Genomic DNA, 12,489 nt, shown 5'->3' on the forward strand with positions numbered 1-12,489 from the left:
AAGCACCAAACCATACATTAACATAAGAGGAGCCAAAGGCCCATCTAGTCCAGCACACTGTTCTCAGAGTGGCCAACCAGATGTGTATGGGAAGCTCACAAGCAGAACCTGAGCGCAACAGCATTCTTCCAGGCAACTGATATTCAGAGGCATACTATATCCAACAATGGAGGTAGAACATAGCCATCATGGCTAGTAGTCATTAATAGTCTTACCTTCTATAAATTTGTCCAATCCTCTTTTAAAGACATCCAGGTTTAACTATACACTGTGTGAATAAGTACTTTCTTTTGTTTCGCCTGAGTGTTTCAGTATTCAGCCTTGAGTTCTAGTATCATAATATAATATGCAGTTTGACCCTTAATCTTCTGTTGTCATTTCATGCAGTAGTTCAATGATGGTTTAATCTGATTTATCATAACTATAATGCGTCAGAGGAAAATACAGAGAATAAATACTGTTCTATTTGTTAGAAAGGTTTTAACAATGTAATTAGCAATTTCATTTTTTAAAACAACAGCAACTGAGTATCAGGTGGAGGGGCAACTGTTAGTCCTTCCCTCTCCAGGCACAACTTCTGTGCAATTTGTCCTCTTGGGGCAGCAATTAGTAATAGGGAAATGCTCCCATTGACACCAGTGGGAGTTTCTGCACCCTAAATGCTAATTGCTGTGTGGGCTATGGGGAGGATAAATTTCATGGAATTTGTACCTGGGGAGGGAAGGCTCAAACCTCTCTAACCCACATTCTGTGATCTTGATAACATGCCCTCCCGGGCCTGATGCTAAGTCATAAAAATACATAGTCTGCACCCCACCATAATTTCACCCACATAGTGGGAAGAAAACTGATGTTCAGAGTTGCAGCAGGCAGCAATAGCCTGTCAGATGCTTCAGCATAGTCTGATAGGTGCTGTGGGCACTGTGGTTGGGATAGTAGCTCTATAGCTTGGCATGAGTACCGTCCCCATTTGATGTCACTTGCCATAGGTTCTAATACAGGTGATGAACTCACTGAGTGATTAATGTAGAAAGACCTTATCTCTTGATAAAACCTTTAGCTTTTACCACACATTAGAATCAGTGGCAGCAAAAGCTCTCATCATGCTTTTGTAAATACAGATGACTGAGTAAAGATACAATGAAAAACTCTTACCACTGGATTTATTGGTCATCTGTATTGGGACACTGTTTCAGCCACTGCTCAAATAAGTTTAGTTCGTCCCCCCTCCCTCCAAAAATGGTCTCAGTATTAAAATATTTGTGCAACAATAACGACACAGATGCATAATTCAGAATATTTTAATTTTATGCTCCTCAGTACAGTGTCTTCCAGCATCAGTGCATTAGCTGCTGTAACTATAGAAGATCTTATTAAACCTCATTTCACACTGTCTGAAACAACCTTGTCATGGATTTCCATAGGAATGAGTAAGTCTGTATGTGCTATTTTCTTTTTTTTAAAAAAACCAAATACCTATTTTTTCTCACTAACTGTAGAAGTCAGTTTGCTTATACTAGAAAGGACCCAAGTGTGGTTTAGACATAATAAAACAGCTTGTAAAATAGTGGCTGAATCTATAGGAAAATGTGCAATAATTATTTGAGTACGTTAATAAGCAGTAGTCTTGCCAACTAAACTGGTGTTGCTAGGGAATTCTAAGAAACTAGTTTTTAAATCAGTGGCTAAAATCAGTGTAGCTTTGAAAGGCTCAGTCTTTCATCCTGATTCGAAATGGCATCCAACTGTATCCAAGCATAGATAAAAACCTGGTCCTTGATCTCAGGATCCATCATGCAAAAACTGTTTAAGATATCTTAGTTAAAACGGGGTCCAAATGCATAGTAGATAGTGTGTCATTGGCCTGATTTGCACCTCACATTAACTCTTAGTTCAAATCAAACTACAGCTTAATGTGAATGTGCAGCATACTAGTGTACATTGTTGAAAAGTTCTCACTCTGCTTCTGCCCCACTCCTAATGTTGTTGCACTGCTAGAAAACAAGCCAGAATCTGGCAGTAAGCCAAGAATAGTTAGGGATGGTGGGAGGGGTAGTCCAACAACATCTGGAGGGCTATAGTTTCTCCACCCCTGGTTTATAGTCTATGGTAGAGGTGGGATTTGAACCTAGGTCTCCTAGATACAAATCCATCTCTAACTGCTGAGCCACCCTGCACCAAGGGAAAAAATATGGTGTTTTGTTGGCTTGGTAATTCCTAGTGGCAAATATAATAGCTATTGTTGATTTTATTATTAGCAGGCAGAGAAAGATGTCTTAGAATATCAGTTAGTTATATAAGTCATATAAACCTCTTATAAATTTATTTATTTAGATCTGTTGTTTGGTGCAGTGTGCCTTGCCATGGCTGCACTGGCGTCTGTTATGGGTGCTTTATTACAGGTAAGTGTTTGTTATTGTTACCAGGCTTAAACTACTTAAAAGGTTTTGCTTAGATTTTATGTATACATCCAGAAAAACTCCAGTAACTTTACTGAGCCTACTTACACTTAGATAATCTAAATATTTAGCACAGCACTAGACTGAAGATCTAATCTGGGATATGTTGGGTGAAATAGTAATTCAGCTGACGAAGTAAATGGTTTCAATATATTGAGAAATTCACATACATCTTTCTCCTATTGTGTATTATTCTGCCTATTGGTGTTTTTAAAGCACTTAAAAAAATGTTTCCCCCAATGCATGAACTTGGTTGAAATGGGGTGAGATGCCATCCTACTTTTTCAGGCAGATTTAAACCCATATTTTCAATAGATATAATTGGTTTTGACCTAATTTGAAACAAAGCCAATGCATTGCCTTTTGTCCTGATTCAAGCACAGTGATTCCCAATGCAAAAAACACATATTATCTGAGAGAGGCAGAAAATATTCAATATCCTTCAGTATATCTGCTTCCATCTTGTTTGAAGAATGGTCCAGCAATTATTGACTTTTCCTCAGTTTCCCAGACATCTACCTAAAAGCAGTTAGGTAACAGGGTCCCAATTAGCTCCCTAAGAGGTTAAGCTGTTATTTCAAATTAAAGTGTTTTTCTGTTTTTCTTATTAACTGCTGTTCTTACTCCCCAATACATCCTAAGAATGACTAGTAGGAAGTGACTGTTGCCTGTGGGGCTAGTGCTCACAGAGCCTGGTTTTCTCATCCTCCTTGACCACCAAGCTTGTCCTTGTCCTTTCAGTTAGATGGGGAAACAAAAGTGAGCAAAAGTGAACATAAGATGCAGATGGATCTATGTTATTGGGACAGGGAGTTGAAGCACTTGAACCATTACCATTCACCTAAAAAAGACCACTTTTTGTCTCCTCCCCCAACTTAAACAGTCTTCATTAATGGGGGATAATGCTGACTAATGCTGGGATCTGAACTAAAATGTGAATTAAAAAATCCTGCCCTTGTGAAAACGTCATATTCACTTTTGTGGATAGATATCATAAAGGTGCTATGTAAACATTTTAACAATGCAGAATATCTTCCAAAATTATGGGGATATTGCACATCTGTTGTAGCTAGAGATGAACTAATGCCTCTGGGCTCTCTTTAACTCAGACTCAGAAATGAACTGATTTGTTACCTAAACATGAAGAAATAAAATGCTTGCTGACTCTCTCAAAGAAGTTAAATCATGACTTGTCCTATTGATTTCAACCTATGTTTAACTGTCTTAGTCTGGATCCAATCCAATATCTTCAGTTTGTGGGAGGAGCTACCCAATTGAAGAAGTCCTACATCCATTAAAGAAACTGAATATTCACATTAAATCCAATGTTCTGTTTTTGTTAGTCCCTGTATTTACTAAAGATCATGACTGTTGTTCCCGCCCTCAGGCTGCACTCAGTATTTTTGGAATCCTTGGTGGACCTCTTTTGGGAATATTTTCTTTGGGCATCCTTTTGCCTTTTGCAAATGCTAAAGTAAGTACCTGTTTTGTATTCTACAGTTACTATTTTTATTTTATTTTATTTATTTATTAGGCTTTTATACCACCCGACTAGCAATAGCTCTCTGGGCGGTGAACACAAATGCAATGGTATTAGCTCAATTTATACTTTCAATTTTTTTAGCATTTCATAGAGTATTTCTGATGCCTTCTCTGCTGCTGCTGCTTCTCATCTTCTCTTCTTGTATGTGGTGATTCCCCGCCACCTACTCTAGTTTTTGAGGCAAACCATTGTTTGTCATTTTGTCTGAGCCAGCAAACTATGGTTTGCCATCTACAGAGGCAGGAGGCATGAAACTGTTGCACACGAGGGAAGAGAAAGTGTGTGAGCCTATATGTGACCATTGTCCTCACCTGAAGGGTGTTTCTCAGAGGTGTTGAACACAGGTCATGGTAGGTTACACTGCCCCCTCGTGGCCGGAGATAAGGAATGCAGACTGGTTTTTGTCCATTAAGCACCCCCCCACCTCAGTCTGTTTCATGGTGAGGAACAGAAGCAATAGACCTTGATGCACTCATGCAAAGAAATAACATATTTGTACAATTTAAACAATTCTTACCCTATTAAAAATAATGCAACACTAACAAACTGTAAACCCTTACCAATAATTCTCAGCATATGTAATATTATTTATTCTGCATAGTCACGGGAGGGCCCATTTTCTGTGTTCAATACTTCTGAGAAACACCCTTCAGGTGAGGACAATGGTCCCTCCTCCAGTGGTGGTGAACACATGACATGGTGGGATGTACTAAAGCTTATACCACCCAGGTGGGACCTTTTATTGTGCAGTAGTAACAATAGTTGTTGGAGAACTTGTCTCCCAAATGGTGCTTCCACAGAAGCGTATTTATCAATTTTGTAGTGTTTAATGAACGTTAAAGGTGAAGCCCATGTTGCTGCTCTGCAGAGCTCCACAAAAGCATTTCATGCATTACATGAAAAAGCAGCAGAAGTGGAAGATGCCTTTGTTGAATGTGCTACTATATGGTTTGGGAATGGTAATTTTAGTGATTCATAAGCTAACACAATGCATGCTTTTATCCACCTAGCTAATGTTGAACCTGTCACTTTGCGCCCCAGTGTTATTGGATTAAAGGTTACAAACATTGTATTGGTTAGCCTTATTGGCTTCATTCTGTTTATGTAAACTGTAAATGCTCTTCTCATATCTAGAGAGTGCCATGCTTTCTCCTTTGGATAAGTGGGCGATGGACAAAAGGATGGCAGGATCAGTTTCTGTTGTCTATGGAAATGAAAATTTACTTTTGGCACATAGGACTGATCTTTCCTTAGGACTACTCTGTAAGCAATACATAAATGCTTCACAACAGATAACACTGCCAGGTCACTCTCCTCCCTGTTGTGAATGTCATCAGAAAAAGAACTTTATATAAGTACCTCAGAAGCACCTTCCCCAGAGGCTCAAATGGAAGCCTTTGCAGTGCCTGTAGTATCTTATAGAGATTCCAGCTTTGAAGCCTGTGAACTACTTGTGGACACTTGAGTGAAGTTCCTCTCAAAAATCTCTTAACCAGCAGATGGGATCCCAATATCTGTATTGATGTATTCAGAACTGAAGCAATTGCTGAAGATTGGTGTGTCAGTGTTGCTGGTTTCAGGCCCATGGACAGCCCCCATTTCAGGAACTCTAATAAAACTCCCACTGAGACCTCTTCGTTTGACAATTGTCTGGACAGTAACCACTGTTAAAAGGTTTGCCATGTTGACCGATATATTCTTACTGTTGAAGGGCGTTGAGAATCTATTAAAGTTTCTATTACCTGCTCTGAAAAATGCGCCAGTTTCAACTGTTGGTGCTCAACCTCCAGACAGTGAGTCAAAACCATTCTGGATGTGAATGAATTAATGGACCATGGGCCAAGAGGTCTGGCTGGCATGGAATTCTCCATGGTGGTTTCACTGCTAATTGTAGAATATCTGACATCCATGTTCTCCATGGCCAAAAGGGTGAAAGGGTCCCACTAAGATCTCTTGAGCCTTCTCCTTCCTGATTTTTGCTAACACCTGTGGTATCAGTAGGATTGGTGGAAACACATAAAGGAGCTGTTTCAGCCATGCCACTGACAACGGATCTGCTGCTTCCACTTGAGGGCAATGATACCTCAGATAAAACCCCAGGGTCTGCTGATTGTGAACTGTTGCAAACAAGTCCACATGTACCTGTCTGTACTGCACCTAAAATCATAGAATAGTAGAGTTGGAAGGGGCCTACAAGGCCATCGAGTCCAACCCACTTGTATCTGCTGAAACACATTTGCTGCTAATCTCCATTCTCCTGCTTGCATTTGTTGCCTGCTGAGCCAGTCGAACATTTTGGTCACCTTTTATGTGCTCTGCCTTTAACGACTGCAGGTGAGTCTCAGCCCAATCCATTAGCAGTGATGCCTCTTCCTGAAGACTTCTGTAATGCATTTCCCCTTGTCTGTTCAAATGAGCTTTGGTTGCATTGTTGTCTGTGCACAGCAGCACATGGTGAAGGTGAAGCACTGATTCAGAAGGTCAAAGGGCCAACCTGGCTGCTCTGAGTTCTAACCAGTTGACACTGTGTTATGTAGGTTGGCGTGATTGATGCCAGTGTCTCCATCTTGAACTTCCTGTGCATGACAAACTGAATTAGGAACTTAAGGTCTAGCACTGCCCTCCAGGTATCATTTTTCTTCAGGACCACAAAGAATATTGAATAAACACCTGAGTAACACTGCGCTGGAAGGATTGACTCTATGGCTGCAATCTCCAGTAGTTGCTGGATAGCCTTCTGAACTATTTCATGTTTCTCTTGAGAATTGGAAACTGGAGACTGGATGAAACGATGTGATGGAATCAACCTCAGTTCCACAAGCGATAGGTGACACACAAGATTCAAAACCCACTTGTTGGTGGTAAGAATCCTTCATGCCAGATGAAAATGCTAGAGATGACCCTCCACAATAGGGCAGTGGCGGCAGAACTGGGAAGGGCGGGAACCTTTACCTTGGTTTCCACTGCCTCTTTTATTTCTGTTATTTGAATTTCCAGAGCTTTGGAATCTGGATCTGGACCTGGATGAAACTCCTCCTCTGAATCCTCTACCCCTTCCTTGGAAAGAAAAAGGGCAACATGTCTGTTGGTAAGGCATGTAGTGCCTGTTACAGCTGTCATATTTCCTTGCTAATGTCAAAAGATACTTTTGTTTCTCCTTCAAGCTTCCTAGTGACATAGTGCAAGGAAGGTAGGTTCAACCTAGATGACTGATCTACCTTCCAAGACCTCAACCATAATTAACATCGTGCTGCCACTGCAGCTGCCACTGATCTTGCTGCAAATTGAGTTGGGTCTAAAGTTGTGTCAGCCACAAATGCCGCTGCCCTAGGGATCTTCAAAAGAGTCTTCCATTGTCTTTCCTGAGTTTGGTTTGAGTCATCCAACATCTCATCAATCCACACCAAGGAAGCCCTTGTAAATACTGAGGCTGCACATGCAGAACGAATTGACAAAGTTGCTGCCCCATGCATCTTGCGCAGTGCATAGTCTATCCTTCTATCTGTTGCATCTTTTGGCTGTGCTTCCCCTTTGGGAAATAAAATCTTAGACACAAAAGTAGCAATAGGGGAATCAATTGATGGAAGCCTAAATTGTTCCATAAATTCTGGTTCCAACAAGTAATATTTATTACCCTATGTCATAAGCCTCAGACTGAAGTGGAGCATCCCACTCAGTCGTTCCCACCTTCTTAAATGGAATTGGCACTGGAATCACCTTTTCGCTCAAAGCCGGCTTTCATTACCTCTGCACTTTTGGAAGTAGTGAGAATGGAGTCGGTTTGTCATTCAGATCTAGTGCAGCTAAATTTTTACATAGTAAAGGAATAAGATGCTTATCCTCAAATAACCTATGTGAAACCTTCTTTTTAATTTCCACTCTGCCACTCCATTCACCTTCCTCAATGTCAGGGGTCGCCAGAATTTCTGGAGGTTCTAAAATAATATCACACCTCTGTGCACTCCTGGCTGTACCCATGTGTTGAGACACTGTACCCCTTGCTACCTCATGCGGGACTTGGGACTCATAACCCCCTTCCTCTGATGAGGAATTATATACTTAGTATGTCTTTGCTTTTATTTGATTATGCCTGATACTCAAATGATTAGACCTCTGCCATGATTTGCAAGTCACAGGTGGTGGCTGCACATTATGTGTATCTTGCCTGCAACTTGGGAGAGAAGTCCCAGATTGTGTATTTACAGAGTGCTGTACAGCCGAGTGTCCAGTAGATGGTGCTGTTACCTGAATTTGAACTGATGTTAATTTTTTTATTTGCTGTGACAAGTCTCCCAGCAGAACTTCCCTTATCTGTTGCAACATATATGGGGGCAATTGCATATGTTGAGAGCCTTGCTGTGTTCCTACCTGAGGTACCTGCTGCATCACAACCTGCTCTGAGTGCAAACCCGTGGAGCAAATTGGCCCCACATTCCTGCTAATTGTAATCATAGTCTTATTGTTAAGCATATTCTGAGACTGCTACTCTTGCGGTAGTGAGCCTTGGAAGCCTACAAAATCACCACTGGAAGTGGACAATGCACATAAACTTGTTGTCTATACCTGCACGTGGGCTGTTTCAGCACCATCTCTTCCTCTGATAAAAGCTTAGCTGTGCAGCTGCCTGCTGCGTGCAGAGTTGAGCACCTTGATAATGCTTCCTGCATATAGTGTGCCTTCCTTGATTCTAGCAACCCAGCAGAAGTTAATATGGCTGCTGAGTGCTGGTTGCCAGCATTGCGCAGGATTGCGGTTGATGCGGCTGTTTTCAAAGGCGCTGTGGCATTTGCGTTGGCCATTTTGTCAACTGCTCCCCGGCACTCACCTCAGTGAATAAAAGCTGAGCAGGAATGTAAGGGCTGGTTCACATATGAGCCAAGATCCGCGTTAAAAATGCTGCTTTTTCCATTGCGATTGGTTTTGACAGTTCACATAGGTTCGCCCTCACTATGATTAAATTGGCTGTATTTCTTTGTAGCGTTCACATGTGTTTGCGTTTATTGCTATCAGTGTTTCCTTGTTGCCGTGCCCACACATTAGAATGTTAACTGCGGAGGCGGGGAAGGGGTGGTGTTTCCCTAAAGGACAAGAGGCATGGCCACGCCATGGCGCATCAACAACAAGAAGGAAGGATTAGGCTTTCGCATTAGCCCTCCGTGCAGCTGTGATGCAGCCTCGCGGAGGAAGGGCGCTTGAAAGAGGAATTGCTTACAGCCACCCCCCTTCCCTGTGGTGCAGGCTTTCTCCCATCCCCCTGGCTCCCACCCGTGGCTGTAAATGTTTATAGTGTGCAGTGTATATTTTTGTGTTTGTGTGTGTGTGCGCACACAACCTCTTTGTGAACGAGAACTTAGTTGCAACAGGGCTTCTGCAGAAGCTTTCCCCAGGCTGCGTCCCGGCTGAAAAGTGTTCGATGGGGGGGTCACGTCGACCCCCCTCTCCTCCCCCTCCAGAAAACCAAACAGGGCCACCCTGGCACATTCCATGGCAAGTCCTGCTCTCTGGGCTGCATCTCTTCCCTCCTCGGTCGCGGGCAGTTTTCACGTTGGCTGTAGGGAAGGCAGCCTTCGCTGGCCGGCAGGACTGCTCACCACCAGGGCCGCATTATGACTTTCATCGGCCCTAGGCACTTTTGCCTATATGGGCCCCTCCCACCATAATAATATCAATATTAAAAATTATTTTTGATATAACTTTAAATACTTTTTTTGTAATAATTTTTATTATTCAAATTTTCATAAAACAAATCAAACAACAAAAACAATACAACAAAAATAAAAATAAAAACTTGACTTCCGATTTGTCACAGATCAGCTATAAGTATATAATATATATCAAACCTGTCCCCTAAAACATACAAAATTCACTTTTTTCCATAGTCTATCTTAATTAATCGTCAAATCCCATTATCATCATTTCATTTTTTTCTTTCAACAAAAAGTCCAAAAGAGGCTTCCATTCCTTAAGAAATGTATCTGTCGTTTTTTCTCTGAGAAGGCATGTCAATTTGTCCATCTCTACTAAGTCCATTAATTTCAATAGCCATTCTTCCGTTGTTGGTATTGATTCCATTTTCCACTTTTGTGCATATAATAATCTTGCTGCCGTAATCATATATAATATTATTCTTCCATATTTCTTTTCCTTTTGTTTATCCATAAAACCCAATACAAAAAATTCTGGCTTTGACTGAATATTTATCTTTAAAAATTTTTGCATCATCCTACCTATCTGTGCCCAAAATGATTTTGCCTGTTTACACGACCACCACATATGATAAAAAGATCCTTCTTGTTGTTTACATTTCCAACATACATTAGAAACATTACTATACATTTTTGACAACTTTTCTGGAGTCATGTACCAACGATACATCATTTTATAAAAATTTTCTTTAAGATTATAGCATAATGTAAATTTCAAACCTTTTTTCCACATATTTTCCCATTGATCCATTTGTATATTATAACCAATTTTTTTTGCCCACTTGACCATACACTCTTTTACTTGTTCTTCTTCCATGTCCATTTTCAATAAAAATTTATACATTTTTGCAATTATACATTCATCATTTGTACACAAACCTATTTCAAAATCAGATTTATTTATTTCAAACCCATACATTTTCTTATCCATTTTGTATCTTTCTAACAATTGTAAATAGGCAAACCATTGAGAACTATATCCTTCCTTTATTAGTTGTTCTCTCTCTTTCATTATATATTCTCCATGCACATTTTCTAATAGTTCTTGGTAACCATTTCTCTTTTCCAGCCATTTCTCTTCTATAAAATGCTTCTTGACTTGAAACACATAGTGGTATTTTCGAAAAAAAACTTGTTTTGTATTTATTCCATATTTTCAACAAAGGACGTCTTATAAAATGATTATTAAAATCCACATTGACTTTTACTTTATCATACCATAGATATCCATGCCATCCCCACTTCAGGTTGTGACCCTCCAAATCCAATAATCTTTTATTCCTCAATACAATCCATTCCTTTATCCAGACTAAGCAACAAGCAGCAAAACAAAGTCTCAAATTTGGTAATCCCAGTCCTCCTCTTTCTTTGGCGTCTTGTAATAATTTAAATTTAACTCTTGGTTTTTTCCCCTGCCAAACAAATTTAGAAATATCTTTTTGCCATTGTTTAAAAGGTAAATCGGAAGATATTACAGGTATTGTTTGAAATAGAAACATCATTCTCGGCAATACATTCATTTTTATTACAGATATTCTACCCATTAATGACAACTGTAATTTATCCCATCTTAACAAATCTTTCTTAATCTCTGTCAATAATTTTTCATAATTATTATGAAACAACTTTGAATTTTTATTTGTCATAATAATACCTAAATATTTCACCTTTTCTTCTATTTTAAAATCTGTCTTCTCCATTAACTCTTTTTGTTCCCTTAAAGATAAATTTTTCACCAACATCTTTGTTTTTTGGTTGTTGATCTTAAATCCTGCTAATGGTCCAAATTCTTTTAGTTTATCCATCAATACTTTAATTCCTTCCAAGGGATTTTCTAATACAATTATCAAGTCGTCAGCAAATGCTCTCAGTTTATATTCCTCTTTTTTTATCTTTATTCCCGAAATCCTTTTGTCTTGCCTTATGTCTCTAAGCAGCACTTCTAGAACCAAAATAAATAAAAGAGGGGACAGTAGACATCCCTGTCTTGTACCCTTTTGTATTTCACATGAGTCCGTTAAATCCCCATTGACAATTATCTGTGCCTTCTGTGATGTATAAATCGATCTGATCCATTTTATAAAATTATCTCCAAAATCCATTTGCTCTAGAACCTTAAACATAAATTTCCAATTCAAATTATCAAATGCTTTCTCAGCATCCAAGAAAATCAAAGCTGCTTGTATGTCATTTCATTGTTCTAGATATTCCAACACATTCAAAACATTCCTGACATTATCACGTAGTTGTCTTTTAGGTAAAAACCCCGCTTGATCTTCCTGAATAAATTGTTGCAATATTATTTTCATTCTTTCTGCCTAAATCATTGTAAAACTTTTATAGTCATTATTCAATAAAGATATTGGCCGATAATTTTTTGTTTTAGTTAGGTCCTGCTCCTCTTTCGGTATTAATGTTATATTAGCATTTTTCCAACTATCCGGTATCTTCCCCTCTTGCAAAATTAAATTCATTGTACATTGTAAAGGTAACAAGAGTTCCTCCTCCAAACATTTGTAATACGCTGCCGATAATCCATCCGGTCCTGGTGCCATTCCTAGTTTAATTTTACTTATTGCATCAGATATTTCTCTTAACGTAATAGGACCATTAATAGCTTGTCTCTGAAAATCTGTGATTTTAGGCAAATTCTGTTTAGATATATACTCTTCTATTTTTTCAGAAGGAATTTCCTGACATTTGTACAACATTGAATAATATTGATGAAAAGCTTTTTGGATTTTTACATTATCTGTCAACATCTCTTCTCCTTCTTGTATCT

The 12,489-nt window shown here is 39.4% G+C and overlaps 1 protein-coding gene across 1 annotated transcript in view; it reads left to right on the top strand.

Moving 5' to 3' along the window:
• The window catches only part of LOC133363421 (sodium-coupled monocarboxylate transporter 1-like), a 73,576-nt gene that overhangs the window by 20,273 nt on the left and 40,814 nt on the right, over positions 1 to 12,489 (top strand). Inside the window, exons 9-11 of the mRNA XM_061582833.1 lie at positions 1,321 to 1,430; positions 2,335 to 2,402; positions 3,847 to 3,933. Of these exons, the coding sequence (XP_061438817.1) occupies positions 1,321 to 1,430; positions 2,335 to 2,402; positions 3,847 to 3,933 (265 nt within the window). The remainder of the gene's footprint in view (positions 1 to 1,320; positions 1,431 to 2,334; positions 2,403 to 3,846; positions 3,934 to 12,489) is intronic.

The sequence above is a fragment of the Rhineura floridana genome, chromosome 8, assembly GCF_030035675.1.
Source record: "Rhineura floridana isolate rRhiFlo1 chromosome 8, rRhiFlo1.hap2, whole genome shotgun sequence".
In the NCBI taxonomy this organism is placed as follows: Eukaryota; Metazoa; Chordata; class Lepidosauria; order Squamata; family Rhineuridae; genus Rhineura; species Rhineura floridana.